We start from the raw sequence: 15777 nt of genomic DNA on the forward strand, positions 1-15777 counted from the left end.
CCTCGGCGGAGGCCGGCAGAGCCGGGCTGTTCCATGTGGCTGCTCGCTGGTGATCGGATTGGCTCCCTCTCGCCGGGATGAATGGATGCCCGTCCCGGCTGCTGCGGACCCACACGTCCCCTGGGGTTTGGGCAGCTCCCTTTGATGGCAGTGGGTCCTCTGGGTGTCACCTCCATCCCACCCGAGCCGGGCGGTGTGTGCGGGTGGTGCAGAGGTCCCCGGTGTAATTGGAGCACCGGGGGCGGTGGGGACACACGCACCTTGCCACCTCCCCAAGTTTCCCCCTCGGAAGTCCCAGGGAGGTGGGTGTCCGTCTGTCTGCGGACGAGCTGGGTCCTGTGTCCTCCTCCGGGGTCGCTTGGATGAGCAAAAAGGTTTTATTAATGTTTTTGTGGATAATGTGGGGCATTGCCATGGGATGCTGCTTGCTTTGGGGACGGGTGGATCCGCTCCCCCAGCACGCGGTGAAGGAGCTGGGGATTCATGTGCCGGTACCTGTGGACAAGAGGAGTCTCCTTGCCGAGATGTGAGGAGCTGCCATCCCTGGTTTCTGGGGGGCGATTTGGCTCCTGCAGCACATCCACGCTCTGGTTTCTCTCCTGTCCCTCCAGCAGCTCAAACTCCATGCGGGTGTGCCGGGAGGGCTCTGCCAGGAGGTGCTGGCCGTGCCAAAGCCCCGGTGGGCAGATCCTGCACTGTGCGGTGGGTCTTGCTCAGTCGCTGGGATCTTTGTGAAGAGGCAGCGGGGTGACACAGGGAGAGCGTGATCTGCCTCTGACACGCACATTTCAACACCGCTGACGGTGATGATGTTATTTATTATTTGATTTGATGGAAACCCAGGGACGTGCCCAACGGACACCAGTCCTGCCGAAGGGCAGTGATGAGCGGGGCAGGTGCTTGGATCCCCTTGTATCATGTTGGGCTGGCTCCTGCTGCCAAAAAAACCTTTAAAACCATTAAATCTCCTTTTTGGCTTCGTGAGCACCTCGCTGCCGGTGCAGGGTGAACACATGGCAAGCAGCGGGGGCACGAGCAGGAGGGATCCGGCCCCCACCTGCTCCTGGGTCTCACCTGGCCCTTTATTCCAACACTTCATGGCAATTTTCTGGTGTCTTCTCCCATGCTGGTGGCAGAGTCACCAGGTTGGCTTTTCCCACGAGGACCCTGTGCTCTGCCCACTGTCTGCGTTTTCCCGTCCTCTGCCTGCAAGTCTTAAAGCCAGTTGGTTTTTTTTTTTTTCTCCTTCCCCTCCCAATTCCCTCAAACGTGCTCTTTGCTGGAAATATCCCTGGGACATACAATCCCTGAAACCTCCGGCGTGGAGGGGGGGGTAAGGGATGCCGGGAGCCCTGATGGTGCGGGGCACTTGCTGTTAGTGCTGGGCTCATTTGCAAAAAAGGGGGGTGGCCTCGGCCATGGGAGGTTTTAATGCGCTTCATCAAATAAGGAAACACGAGGGCTGTGCCGCAGCCAGGCTTGCGGGTGGTCAAAGGGCGATGGCGGTGGGGCTGCGGAGCTGGTGACGGTGACTGGGGCTTGTGGGCACCTCGATGTCACCCTGCTGAAGGGCAGGGTGAGCTCGTCTGGAAAATGAACTTGGAGAAGTACAAGAAGTTCCTGGATGGACTCGGCACCCTGAAAGGTATTTCTCGCCCTCCGCGGCGTGGATGTGCAGCATGGAGACAGGCTGAGCTGCTCCGGCATCGCTGCCTCCGAGGGCTCCAGCAGAGCCTGACCATCTGCCATCCATCGCCCATCGAGGCAAATCGAGTCCCCCGGGACGTCGAGGAGTCGCCGGCTTCCTGTGGAGGCAGCCGGGAGGGGGTGGTGCTCTCCATGGCTCCGCTCCATTTCCCTCTTTTGTCTTTTATTTGGATTTTGAGCGGTGTGTCTGGGCACAAAGCAAGCGCTGGGGCAGCAGTAACCCAGCCCTGTAAGTAGCGCAGGGAGGCAGGGGAAGCTGCTCTGCAAATAACCACTGCAAAAGAAATTGAGCTCAAAATCCTGCTGAAGGGAATGGAGCCAGCTGCCGCTCCTGTGGGCTGATCTGGTGACGGTGGTTTTGCCTGCGGGGGTCCCACCGGCCATGGGTGCACAGTGGCACCCGTGTGCAGATCGATGCTTTTTTTTTCTCTTCCCCTCTCCTTCTTTCCAAACCTCTTTCCTGCTGTTCTGCCCTCTCCCGCCTCGCGGGCTGTCCCCGGAGAGGCGGCTGCGACACCGGATCGTGCCGGGCCAGCCCCTGGCAGGTGGCTGGAGGCCGGCGGCTGTTGTCCCCGCTGCTGCAGGCAGCGAGCCCGGGCTGCGGGCGCAGGGGCAGCGGGACAGCAGCTCGGTTTACCTGGCACTCTGGCTGCAGCAGGAGGGGATGCTTCCCTTGCTCTTTCCCTGTTTTTTTTCTTCATTTTTTCCCCCCTCCCTGCTGTCAGAGAGGCTTTTTCCTCTGGGATTCCCAGCCAGCCTCATCCTGCTGTAGAGACTATTGGGATTTGCCTGCTGGAAGGAGGGTGGAGAGGAAAGCAGAAGGCACCTGGGATGCCATCGCCTGTCATCTAATAACACTTTTATTGACTTGTCCCTTTTTACAGCACTGCCTCGGCACAGCTGGGCTTCACCAGCTGATCCCGCTGTATAACAAAGGTGACTCAATTCAACGTTTAATTTAGCAGGGAGCCAAGGGAGTTGTCACCCCGCGGGCAGGCAGCCTCCCCACCCTCCCATGCCGCTGCCGGGGCTGACGCGAAGGGTTAATCCCGCAGCTCTGTGGCTGACAGCTGCCCTGAGTTATCGTGTCCAGGAGTAACATAATTCACTTTCTTATGCTGGCGCGGTGTCCGTCATAAATTTTTCCTGAGCCTCACTGCAGCTGGCACTGGGAATCAATGTAAAAGGAGCCCCCAGTCACCGTGTGCTGGCTGGGTGTGCCGGGGGTGGTGGCCGGCTCTGTCCCATAGCCGCGCTTGTCCCCCCCTCAATGTGCAGCCCCTCGGCAGCCGGAGCACGGGCAGGCGCTGGGCTTGGGTGCCAGTGACCCCCCTCTGCATTTTGGAGCCGCTGCTAAAGTCCCCACGCTGGTGCGGGGGTGTTCGGGCTCCGTCTCCAGCTGCGACTCGGCAAATTCTCCTCCTGCCTGCGAGAACGAGGTGCAAGGAGCCGAGCTGACATTATTAATAGCGTTTACAAGGTGACTGGTTGCAGGAGCTGATCTGGCAGCCTTCCCCTCTCCAGGTGCTGCCCAGAGCCCTGCCGGGAGCGCTGCCCGCCTGCGCTGCCTCCTGCATCCCGGCCCATTTTCTCTCCCCACTCTCGTGAGTCTGTAACGGGAATGCGAAAACACGGGTGGCGAATCCCCCAAAAGCCAAATCTGTAGTTTTTGGTCTGTTTTGCTGCCTCTAGCCTAAGTGATGCCGACTCGCTGGCTGTCACCAGCTGCCTTTACCGCAGCCCTTTGCAGCTTTAATTCAGAAAGTGGTGCAGGCAGGGAGAGAGGGGAAACCGCGTTGTGGGCAGGGCACACTCGTGGGAGGTGAGACGGCTCTTTGAGTGGGCACGGCCACCCCTTTCACGCTGTTGGAGTGCTTCCCCGTGGCATTTGAGCACAGAAGGGGTGCCCACCTTTGCAGGCGGTTCCGGTTAGCTCTGCCATGCCGTGTCCCTCGCTGTGATGGTTTGGCATTTGCCGTGTAGCTAAGCGTGCTCTTCAGCGCTGAAAGCAGCCCCAGCCAGCCTGCCCTTGAGCTGCAGGGCTGGACAGAGCTGGAGGAAAGGAAGGTTTTATTGCTGGAGAGGTTTCTTTTCCGCTGCCTCCTTGTCTCCCCCCCATCTCTATTCATCTCCCCAGGGAGGTGGAGGCAGCAGCGGATATTGGAGCTGGGAGCATTTCATATGTAAATGCCCGTGCGTGTAAGTCCAGGCCCCTGACCCCCGGCACGGTGCCAGCATCCATCGCTGTCAGCCCCGCGGGCTCTGGGCGAAGGGCTTGGAGAGCATCCCGGTCCCCGTGATGGAGCTGGGAGGCTCTGCCGGATCCGTGCTGGGGACAAAGGATGCTGCTCCGGGATGCACCCTGCCCCAACAGCCGCCGTCCCGGTGGGTTCGGGGTCACCCGGCTTTTCCGCACAGTCTCCATCTCAGGTTTCCCGGGGCAGCGGCTGTCACAGCCCTGAGGTGACAAGAGCCTTGGGCTCGGCTCAGGAAACCCATTTGATTACAAATTTATTGCTGGGTTAATTTTACCAGTGGCACGAGGACGGCTGGCTTCGTTTTCTGAGAACTTTGTTGTTTACTTGGCAGCCGGATAAAATCCAGCATCTTCTCGGCCTTCTCCTGTGCATGCCGGCTAATCTCCTGGCTTCATCTGACCTTGTCACTGCTGTGTGTTTTCCCTAGGGGAACCGGGCTCAGATTTTCCCCATGACCAGGCAGCCACGAGTGGGTCCGTGCTTCTTCCTATCGCCTCAGCGTGTGCCCAGCTCTGCTGGGTTTCTGATATTGACACAGAGGGGTTTTTAGATGTGCTGTGCTGGGGGGGGGTCAGAGCAGGAGGCAGGAGCAGCATCCTGGTGGGGCTGGTACTGGAACGGTGCTGTGGCTCGTCCCCGTGCGCCGCCGTCGCCGTTTGCTTTCGTCCCATCATGTGATGGCTTCCCCGAGGAGCGGCCGGGGCCACCCAAGGTGGCCGGGGGTGATAAGAGATCCGCGGCCACCATCTGCCCTGGCCACTGCGGGCGGAGGCCCCGGTGGGTTTCGGTTCTTCCAGCGTGTGGCTGTCCTGGCCGCATGTCCCTGTGCCAGGGAGGAGGATGCGGCCGGTTGCTCCCGGGGAAGGGTGGGCACCTCTCCTCCGGCACAGCCACCCCACGAGGTGTCCCCTGGGGAGCACGGCTGGCTGGGGGGGACTCGTGGGCCCTGCCCTAACTGAGGATCCCCGCCGATTTACGGCTCTCCCACCACAGTGCTCGCGGTGCCAGAGATGGTTTTTGCTCCGGAAATGTCCAACTGAGCACTCCAAGAGCACCTGATGGGCTTGGGCCAGGCTGGTGGGATCCAGCAGATCTGGTGCTGCGCAGGTGCTGGAACGAAGCAGGCAGAGAAATGTTAGCAACTGGATTATTTCATTTGTGTTTTAATGGGGATTAAGTTTCTCTGCAGGAGAGCGGGTCTCTAGGGAACAGAGGTTTCAGGCTCCTGCCTTCCCCTGTTTGGTTCGGGTTGTTTTTAATCCCAAATTCCTCTCTGCTGCTGCACGCCAAGGCTGGTCCGGCCAGGAGCTGGCAGCGGCAGCTGAGGTGAAGCATCACTTTGGAGCACAGTGCAGCCATGAGAAAAGCCCCGGCTGAGCCCGCGGGCACCATCCCCAGGGATGTTCACGCTCTGGACAAGTGAGCAAGGACCAGGGCCACATCCAGATCCTGGGCAGGCACAGGGTGCTGTGTCTGTGGAGCTCTGGGTGCCCAGCTCCCCAGCCCTGACTTCCCCAGGGTGCCGGGACCCCCCATCTTCGGTTGGCGGGTGCTGGGGCTGGCTGACGGAGCAGACTGCTGCCCCTTCTCCCACCTCCCACACGGCGCTAATCAGGTTTCATGCTGCTTAGTTTGGGACATCTAATGAGATCAGGGCTCAAGGCTGCCTGCCTGCCCTCCATTTGTGGGGGGAAACAAGAGAATCGGCTGTGTGCTTCTCTGCAGCCGCCATTTCTAACACGGGCCTTTGCACGGCTCCTGTCCCGAGCAGGCTGGGGGGTGCAGGTCCGCCAGCTGTCCTCGTGTTTGCGGTGTGGTGAGGCAAACCCCAGGCTGCGTTACGGGGCGCAGCCGGGGGACCGAAGGCAACAGAAGTGGGGGACACGACTTCCTGCCAGCGCCTTGGGCTGCACGTTGGGCTGCGAGCTCCCCTTGCCTTTTCTCTTGCTGCGTTGCGTCGCTATTTGCAGGGAGCGAGGCGAGGGGGTCCAGTGCCGGCGGGGGGGGGGTTCCCCCGGCAGCCCGGTCGGGGAGAGCCTGTCCCTGATGCCCCCGCGCGTCGTGAGCTGCTGCGTGGAGCCTGTGCAAACACAGCGCCCAAACGCGCTCCAGACAAAGCACAGCCAGTTCCCACTAGCCTAACGTTTTCCTATTTCTCGGGCTGCCAGGCAGCCTTTGGTTGGCGTTGGAATAACAAGCCTCTTTGCGGAGACACCGGGCCTTTTGTTAGCCTGTAGAAAAGGAGTTTTGATGCCGGCGATCCCTCCACCCCCCGGCTTTCCTGCTCCCTAAGCTGCTGCTGTGGGAAGTGCAAAGCTTGGCCTTGAGCGGCTCACGACCGTCCCGCTGCCACGGCCCCGACCCGGCTGCCCGTGGCCCCCCCCGGGGCTCCGCTCTGCCGGGGTGCAGCTCTGTACCCCAACCGGCTGCCCTGCCGCGGGGTCCGGCTCCTCCAAGAGGCGCTGGGGCCTGGGACTCCATTTGGGGGATTTTTCCAGGACTTGGGGTGTTTACGGGTGCTCAGCCCTTGTGCAGGCGGTGGGAGCGGGTGCAGGATGCGGCCAGGGCTCGGGCTGCTCTCCGGCACGGGGCTCTGCTGCTCACCTTTGCTGGGGCTGCCATCGAATCTCATGGTGGGGCTTTTTCTGACGTGTTTTATTTTGGTTTGGTTTTGCACGGCTTTCTCTCTGCTGAGGTGCCAGCGGGACGTGCTGGGAATTATGGAGCAGGTGTTTACCCAGCCGTGGAGACAGTGGCTCCGTGGAGGTGTGCAGCCTTGTGTGGCCGGAGGGGCAGGGAGGGACCCGGAGATGGCATCGCCTTCCTCCTCCTCCCCCGGCCTGGGAAAGGAGCCACCTCACCGTGTCAGCACAGGCCCCTGGGAAAGCGTGCAGACCTGTGTGTCCTCTTGCACGTGGGTGTGCAAGCAAGCCTTCCTCCGTGCCCAGACCTGGGACGGTGCCGCTCGCTCCCAAAAAGCAGGAATGTTTTCTGCCGGGAGACCTTCGCTGTTCCTCCCCACCCCGTGCATCCCCATCCTCCTCGCCTCTGGCACCGCCTTCACCTCCTCCCTCTTGCTCAGCAGCTCCGCGTGCATTGAGAGCTGCCCTTGCCGCTTGGCTGTCTGCCTCCCAACGTGCGGCTTTTATCTGTGCCCCGGTACACGGCCACTGCCTGTCCCCTGCTCCCTCCTTCCCTTTCCTTGCAGGGCGATGCCACCGAGTCGATGCCAGCTCAGTGTGGCGTTCATCGCTTTCCCGGAGCCCGGGGTGCATGGCCACGAGTTTCATGGTATCGTTTAATGAGCAAGCGTGGTATGGCTCCCTGCCGGCGTCCTCGGAGGGGTGACAAACCAGGGGAGGCTTCTGAGAAGTGATGAAATAATGACACAGCCTGAACCGCTGTGTCAGCAAAAACCCAACGGCCCTCAGCAGTCATCTGGGGAGGCCGCCGGGCGGGCGGATTGATGGAGGTTTTTAACACTGGGAAAGAAGCAGTGACGTCACCCTCGCCACCTCTTCAGTGTGATGCACTTTGTTTCCTGCTGAGGGAGGGTTAAAGAGCTGGGGAAGCGTTGGAGAGGGTCTGAATGAGACGTGTCTGGGGCGGCGTTGCGTGCACGTGGTTCAGCAACGCCCCGTGTTGTGGGAGGGGGGGGGTCTCGGGTCACTTAGCGGATGCGTGGAGGGGTGGGCACTCTGCCTGCGCTGGGGGCACCAGGGCCGGCAGTGCTGGCTGCTACGGACACCCCTGGGAAGGGTGCTCAATCTGGGGCACCAAAAAGCAAACCCTACCAAGAGAAGGAGGCTGGAGCTCCATGCGGTGCCCTGGGGATCACCGGCTGCTCTCCCTCCCGCAGAGCTGCAGGGGGGCTGGGCAAGCACAACTCCCCGCTGGTGCCGCAGAGGGAAATGGTCTCCTTTTGGGTCATTTCAGAGTTTCTGGAGGCCTTGGGTCCTCCTGTTGGCTCCGTGCATCCCATCTGAGTCGGTCCCCTTGGGCAGCCCCAGTTTGGATGTCGCATTCCTGTAGACCCCGTAACTGCTGGTGTGCCAGGGGATTTCCACTCCTGCCCCGCAGCAGAAGTTGATGGTGTGCCATGCTGCTGGGGAACGATTAAACTGTGAGCAGGTGGCGGTTCCAGCTCGGCTGTTTGCTTTGTAGAATGAAAACCGGTAGGAATGATGTTTGCTTCCAGCCTTCCCTTGAACCATCTTATCTCTGCCCTCCGTCTCCCAGCAGCGAGGTGATCTTCGGGGTCCTGTCCTGCGTCCCACCCCCCCCCCCCGAAGCAGCACCAGCTGCAGGGAGGCAGCTCTGCCATGGGAAGGGAAGTAGGGTGGGTTTTTTTAAGATATAATTCTTATTTTGGTGCCCAGACGTCTGCTGGAAAGGGGAACATCTCTGCTTTATCATCAGCGCTTCCTTTCTATGGTTCCTTGGAGCTGAGATTTTGCCGCTGATGGCAGTGGGGGGTCCGAGGCTCCCCGTGTTCAGCCCCCTTCCCTCTCCCCTTGCTTTGCCACGTCCAGCCGACCTTTGGCAGTGTGGGCAGCTCCTCTGCTGAGAGATCTGCAGTTAAATATTCACTTGTGCTGCCCTCTCGGTGCAGGTACTGGTCTGGGGGGGGTGAGTACAGAACGGCCCCTGAACCCTGGGCTGGATGGGGCTGCCCCGGTCGTTGCAGGTAAACCCAGCTTGAGCTCCCTGTACAAACATTGGGGGCACTGGGAGCCTCAGCCCTCGCACAGACACTTCTGGGCCAAACCCCCTATTTGCACAAAAAACAGTGTTGAGGAGGTTGTTTTTTCCAGAGCCATGAGGAGCATTGCTGCCTGGGAGGTTTCGTAGTCCCGATTTTTATTTTTTTTTAGACCTTTTGCAGCCCTGGAGTTCAGTGTCAATGCCGAGGGGCTGGTGTGGGAGCCTGCAGACTTGTCCCCGTCCTTCTTGGCAGAGCTACGGCCACTTCGGCATGATGAAAGCCAGAAGGAAATGTTTAATGTGGGGAATGCGCCTGCTCTGCCAGGAGCCGGAGGCGTGCGGGCAGGGCACGGCGTCGGGGCCTGCCGGATGGTGAGGGGATCGGCAGCTCTGCCCGCACACGTACGGGCGGGTGATTCACTGGCAGGAGGAGAGGTTTTTTAGTCGAAGCTGAGGAGCTCGTCCCGCGGGGATGCGCTGGGCAGCAGTGGGAGCAGCGACCTGCCTCGTTCCACCTTGTTTTTTTAATAGCCCAGATCACAAGAAACGTCATCTTTGTTCTTGCTTTCCTTTCCCATGGCTCCTGGCGCCGTGGGCAGGGTGGAGCGAGCCCCCGCGCCCCGGCAGGGCCCTGCCCGTGCTTGCCGGCAGGAGGGGATGCGCCGGCACGTGTGGATGCGCTCAGCAGCCGGGGATGCGTCTTGCTGAGCTGTCTGTCTGTCCGCAGCAGCGTTTGCCGTTGTTAGCAAGGAGGGCACGATGCCGTGTGCTTAGACAAGCTCTGGGTTTTGCGGGGGGGAAAAATTGTGGTCTGGAGAGAAACAACCGTGGCTGAGCGTGCGGCGTGCACTCGGTCCCTCCGGCTCGGGGTGAGGGGCACGGTGGCTTTGCTCGAGTGCTGTGCCCCCCATCCAGTCCCCACAGAGGCCAGAGCCAAGCCGGGCCCCTCGCCCCACACTGGAGCGGGACCTGCTGCCGGGGAGCAGCGGGTGACCTGTGTCTGCGACTTACCTGGGGCTCCCCTGCTCCAGAACCCGGAGTCTCCTTCCTCTCCTTGGCAGTTCTCAGCCGCTTCCATAAGTGACCGAGATTTGCCCTTAAGGCTCCCAGAAAGGAGGAAAAAACAACAGAAAGGGGAAAGGATGGCAGAGGAAACACAGCAGGAAGTCCGGGCCCTGTACTGCAGTCACGAGTTTGTGTGTGCTCAGCACCGGTGCCGGATGGGCCCTTTTCCCCATTGCAGGGAGCGGGGTGTCCCCTGCCAGGTGTGAGGTGACCCCACTGTTTGTTGGGTGCAGAGAAACCCCCTCTGTAAAAGCGCGCAGGGTCCCCGGTGTGCCTACGGCCGTTTCCACGTCCAGCAGCGCCTGCTGCAGCCGATGGGGGGGACTTTGGGGGGCTTGGCCGGGGGCGCTGGCCGGGACCCCCATCTGCCATGGGCACAGGCAGAGCCCTGGAGAGACGCTTCACCCAGGTGCGGTGCTGCCAGGTTCCCGCTCTGGCTCCGGCTGCCCGGTGACGCCAGCTTCGGCGTTTCCACAGTGCCACCTGGCTGTCACCTCCTGGGGCTGGGACACGTGTCCCTGCCCGGAGCCCGTGGGGCCTCCGCTGCCTCCCACGAGGCCACGGCCCCCCTGGGACGCAGGAGCATCCCCGTGGCATCGCCCACCCCTATGCCGGGGTGCCTCCCCGCCGAGAGAAGCGTTGGCTGTGCCCTGCGCCGCGGCCCGGCAGCTTCCCCAGTCATATAAGGAGATGCCGGAGCCGGCAGCCGTGGCGGCTGAGCATTACTCACCGGGGAGGCGCATGGAGGGGGGGGACGGGGATCGGCCCCACGAGACACTTGGCCGGAGCCAGGCGTGACTCAGCTCTGGGCGAGAGGCACGGCTGGAGCGAGGAGGGGGGGGGCCAGGGCAGCCCCCGTCCCCAGAGCCGACCTGTGGGGTCCCCTAAAACCCAGGCAGGGTGCTGGGGGGGGACAGGGGCAGCGATGGGGGTAACAGCAGTTTGGATGATGCACGGGGCTGGAAAATGCTGCGCAGGGCACCCCATGAAACAGGGGGGTGCCCTGCAAGGTGGGGACCCCCCGTGAGGGGGCACGGCCTCGCCGCTCCCCACATTCCTGTGAAGGCAGGAGATACGTGTCCTCTCCCCACCCCTTTCCTTTCCGGGCCGAGGCGACAGTTGAAGCTGCAAAAGCCGCCTTGCAAGGAGCTAAACCGAGCTGTTTGTGTTTCGGGTGTGTGGGGCGGTTTCCGGGGAGGGGGGGGGGCCTCGGGCTGCTTCCCCCCCCCAGTGAGCAGGGGGTGCTGGCGGCTGCATCCGGGGCTGGGCGGCTCCCAGAGCCCCGGTGGGTCACCCCGAAACCTGCTCCCTGCGCCCCGCGTCTGCTGCCGCCGTTATCGGCTTCCTGCAGCGCCGAGAGGCGGCCGGGCTGGGCTGTGCCGAGCGCGGGAAGGAAAGGGGGGAACCGCATTAACCCCAGTGGGGTGAAGTGGGGGACCACTGGTGTTCATGGGGTGTCCTGGGGCAGGGGAGGGATGTGTTTGTATGTATTGAAAATTACGTTATTTATATATCTAAACGTAAATAGTTCTATATGATTATATATATGTGTTTGAAGAGTTTCTGTTGCCTGAAGGCTTGTCCGGCTGGAGCAGCTGGCAGTGCTCCGCGTGTTTTATCGGCCCCCCTGTGCGTACAGCACCCGGGAAGCACAGGAGCAGCTGAGCACCCATGGGTGCAGCTGGGGTGAGGGGATGGGGAAAACTAGCTCCCGCTTCCCGGAGCCTTTTCCCCTGGCACATCCCAGCAGCCGCTGCCGTCTGCTTTGCAGGGCACTAACTGCCCCACTCGGGGCCGAGCCGCGGGGCCATTTATGGTGGCCTCGTGCCTGCCGGCGGGTCGTTACTCTGCAACACTTCCCCTGCCTTAACAGAAAGCAGATTGCTTTAGATGAAAACTATGCTGGGATATTTTTCATCCAGGCAGGGCTGAAGCTCTGGAAAATACATTGCAACAGCGCCGAGCCCCGGGGTAACTCTGTTTTCTATCGCCCGTCTCGCATTAGCCTGAGCAGCGTTAGGAGGTCGCGGGTGGTGCAGGTCCCCCGTGGAGCGGTGCAACGTTTGGGTCCGTCACGTTTTACTTGATACGGTTTTCTTGGTGGGCCTGGCCAGCTTGTGGCTGTTGGGTTTGGAGAGCTGCTCAGGGGTTATAAATATAATACAAATCTCTGCTTGCATCTGGTTGACGCCCCAGATCTCGTGTGGTTTCATCGCCCCACGCTGCAGAGCCGGTGCTGCCAGATGGCGACTGATCCGGTGCTGGCCACGTACGAGCCTGGGCTCCCGGCTCTCTCCGTGAGCAAAGCCTGAGCTGGGCTGAGGTTTCGCAGGTCTGCGGCCAGGCTGCGGTGTGCTGTCCTCCCCTTAGCGCTTTTCCCCTCTGCTGCGAGCGCTGGCAGCAGAACAGACTGCTCTTGTCTGAGCCCTTCTGGGAAGGTAAAGGCAAAAAATGAGCATTTCATTCTGTACAAATTGCTATCTAAGAGCAAGTTTCTTCCCTCCAGGAGCTGGCAGGGGCACCCGGCACATGATGGGCTCAGGAAGCAAAACGGGCTTTGTAAGGAACCTCCCTGCCCGGTTTGCCTGTGGTTACAGCGGCAAACGGGCCGGGGGATATAACAGTCGTGCCACAGCACGGCTTGCCGCTCTCGGTTTCCCTGTGCCATTTCTGTATCTCTGCTGCCGGAAATGGTTCCGCAAAGAAGCGAAACTGCCCGTTAAACGGGGTTGGGCTGCAAAGTCTCACGGCGCACGACGCGACGGTGGCGGCGAGCAGGGCTGCAGGCTGCAGGAAGGGCTGGGAGGCGGATGAACCTTTGCCTTTGCTGTTAGAGCATCTTTTGTGGGTATTTCCCCGTGGGCTCTGGGGGTGTCCTGCAGTTAATACATTTGTCTCTGGGCATGCAGGGAGGGCCAGGGCAATGCGCTTGGGGTACCTGACTCCCAGAAGCCAAAATTTGGCTGCCTTCGCTTTTGCCCCTGCTGCTGGGCAGAGGGTTTCTTGCGAGTAGACTGGTGCTGGGTCCAGCACGGGGTCCTGAGCCCCCAGCAGGCAGCTGCCTGCTGCCACTCGAACGCTACTGAAGCGCTGCCCGCATCTCCCAGCTGCTCCCCCCTCGATCCTGCCTGGCCTCAGTGTGTCAGCATCGCTGGGCAGTCTGCGGGCAGGGGACCCTGGGCTCACCCGCTGTTGGGGGGGGGGGGTTTGTGCAGCTCCCGAGCCCCCCGTGAGGAGCAGGGTGTTGCGGTGGTGTCGGCGCAGCAGCAGCTGCTCCCGCCGATCCCCCCTTCACCGCGGCCGCCGGAGCCGCAGCGGGGCTGGGAATGGAAATTGAGGAGATGACGTCTCTGCCCCCGGAGTCGGGGGGGGGGGATGAAGTTTGGCCGAGGGAACGCTGAGGAAAGATGTTTGAGCCGGCCTGACGCTCGCTTTCTCCCTCTACCCGCCCCTTCCCCGAGCTCCCAAATCTTCCTTGGCCCCGTCCCGGCGACGCTGGCTGTCCTCGAGCCCTGCCAGCCCCGGGGACGCCCCAGGGACGCAGCCAGCTGGAGGCAGCCGTGCAGGCAGGAAGTTTCGGAAGTTTCTGCGGCTCCGGCCCCCCCGTCCCCTCGCCCTCCTGGCGATGCCGGGCTCCAGCAGCGGCAACTTCGAGAGAAAGAAATTCCGAGCCGGGCTCGGGATAGCAGGCCGGGAGTAGGAGACGATGCCTCTTTCGGAGAGCTCCTATCTGCCGCCCGCCGCCTTTGTCCTGAGCCACGTCCTGGGCATCGCCGGCGTCCTGTACTGGAGGAGCCGGAGCAGAGAAGGTAGGGGCGGCCCCCGCGGGGGGGAGAGGCACTAAGATGGCCGGCGTGCTGCCTGCAAGGGTCATGGCTTGTCTTCCCTCCCTGAGAGCCGCGGCTGTGGCACGGGCAGGGGCAGACATGGCTGGCGAGGAGGAGGGGGGAGGACGCGGCGGTGGGGATCCTCCCGGTGGTCCTGGTCCCCATGGTGGGGGGGGGAGCAGAGGTTTCGGTGCCTAAATTTGGTCTCGGCACCCGTTCCCAGCACACGTGGGGTTGGGAGCGGCTGCGATGGGGGATGTCTCGCTGGGGATGAGGCTGCTTTTTGTCTCCGCACAAGCCTGTGACATGTGGCTGGTGTTTTGCCTCCCGGCTCCTGCCACGGCGCGGGCGAGCGTCCCTCCCACCACGCTCGCCGTGACAGCAGCGTCTCGGTTAGCCACCGACGCCAGCAGCGGCAAGACGTGGCCCCGGAGCTCCTCCCGGCGCTGGCATGGGCTCGCTGAGCAGCTGGGGCTGACCCTGCCTCAGTTTCCCAAAATAGGGCTTGCACATGACCGCTGCCCAAGGAGGGCGAGGATTTGTTACAGGGATGTGCGATAGCTCCGGGCCACGGACAAGGACTCAGTAGCTCCTTCTCTGTCCCAACTTCTGTCTCCTGGGATTTGTTTGTTTTCATTCCTCCCTCTTTTTTTTTTTTTTTTTTTCCCAGCAGGGCAGTGCTCCACACGGGGCCTTTTCCCCATGTCCGTGACTGATTCCCCTTTTTCTTTCTCTTTTTCCATGCAAAGGGGTGGGACTGCAGAGCCCAGGCAGCGTGCAGGGACTTTTCCCCAAATATTGCTTTGGGATACACTTCTTCCTTCCTCCCCCAAAACTAGCAGGAGAGAGATATTGAGTGGCACAAACATGCAGAAATATGCCCTGTTACCCATTAAACCCAGCCTTGCTGCAATTCTTCTGTTGACCGGCCGTCCCCCATCCACTTAATTAATCTCGGTGTCTGGGCAGCGTTGTGCAGCGACGCACTCGGTTCCATCTAGGGACCTCCTGGCCGATTCCCATCTCCGTCTCCTCCCGTACCGCGTTGACCTGCTGCTTCACCCTACAGAAATCCGTCCTTTTTGGAAAAAAATCCTGGTGCGAGTGTTGCAAGCAGCAAGCGTGTTCACTGTTTTCCTTCGTCGCTCTTTCCCAGTAAAGGTCAGGTAATACCCACCCCACGGACACAGCATCCTGGAAGATGAGGGTCGTCTTGCGGCAGGTTTTGTTGCCCTGCAGTGCTCGCCCAGGGCTCCTTTGCATCACCGCTTCAGGTCTCTCTCTCATTAAATATCCGGGTGCTGGATAGTTTTCCACCGCAGGTATCTCTTGTGCATTCTTCCAGGCTGAATCAGGCGCCGTTTCCCTGTTTCGAAAGGCTCTGTAAAGCCTGCCCGGTCGGCTCTGTTGTCATGATGGATTATGTCAGCCCATGAGCTGGCAGCCAGCACATTTTAAATACCTTGTGCTCCTGAGCCAGCCAGGTTTTCTGCATATCCCCCTATCTTAAAAGTACCACATTCAAAAAAAAAAAAAAAGCACATTCCCATTCTTTGCTTGCCCTGAAGGAGTTCAAAGTGAAAGTGGTGGGTTTCAATGCTTTCAGAATCTGTTTCTAGACATTTATACGTAGCAAACCCCTCCTTCACCCCACAGCTGGCTCTCGCTGCTCTCCCACAGAGCCGCTTTCACGCTGAGCGTGGGCTTGGAGATGCCCTCAAGATTTCTGCGAGCTCATCCAGCATAGTGCCCCGTCCGACATCTCCTGTATTCCTTCCGCTTTAGCAGGAATTAGTGAACAGGAGCAGAAAACTTGCGAGCCACTTCCAGGCATCATTCCAGCAGGAGAGGCTGAAAGAGCCAGTGGGGGACACTGAAACCCCACGCCCCCTCCTGACGATGGCCAAGGGGAGCACCGGAGAGCCCGGTCCCAGCCCCTCTGTCCTGGCCGGGCACCCTCCGTCCCACCAGTGCCCGGGGCTGGGACCTGGCTCTCGCAGCCAGAGGCAGGAGGAGGTGAACGGTGATGGAGTCTGACAGCGAGCGAGGCCAGCGATGATGGAGGAGAGATCCTGGGGCGAGCGGCAGCTCCTGGCCGGGCGTGTTGGGAGCTGCTGGGGACAGGCAGGCTGCCAGGACAGAGGCTGCCGTGGGCAAACGGCGGGGGGGAATGTCTGTGCAGGGTGTTACGGTGGCAGTGGGAGGGTCTCTGGTGC

At 61.1% G+C, this 15777-nt stretch overlaps 1 protein-coding gene across 25 annotated transcripts in view; it reads left to right on the forward strand.

The window, feature by feature from the left end:
• MACF1 (microtubule actin crosslinking factor 1) overlaps nucleotides 1-15777 on the forward strand; it is a 143686-nt gene that overhangs the window by 15301 nt on the left and 112608 nt on the right. Inside the window, exon 1 of one of the 25 annotated variants that reach the window (XM_075774260.1) lies at nucleotides 13262-13543. The exons of the other annotated variants lie outside the window; for them this stretch is intronic. Coding sequence (XP_075630375.1) covers nucleotides 13441-13543 — 103 coding nt within the window. The 5' untranslated portion in view covers nucleotides 13262-13440. Of the gene's footprint in view, nucleotides 1-13261; nucleotides 13544-15777 lie in introns of those variants that run through there. 25 annotated transcript variants of the gene reach the window in all.

The sequence above is a fragment of the Balearica regulorum genome, chromosome 22 (genome assembly GCF_011004875.1).
Source record: "Balearica regulorum gibbericeps isolate bBalReg1 chromosome 22, bBalReg1.pri, whole genome shotgun sequence".
NCBI lineage: Eukaryota > Metazoa > Chordata > Aves > Gruiformes > Gruidae > Balearica > Balearica regulorum.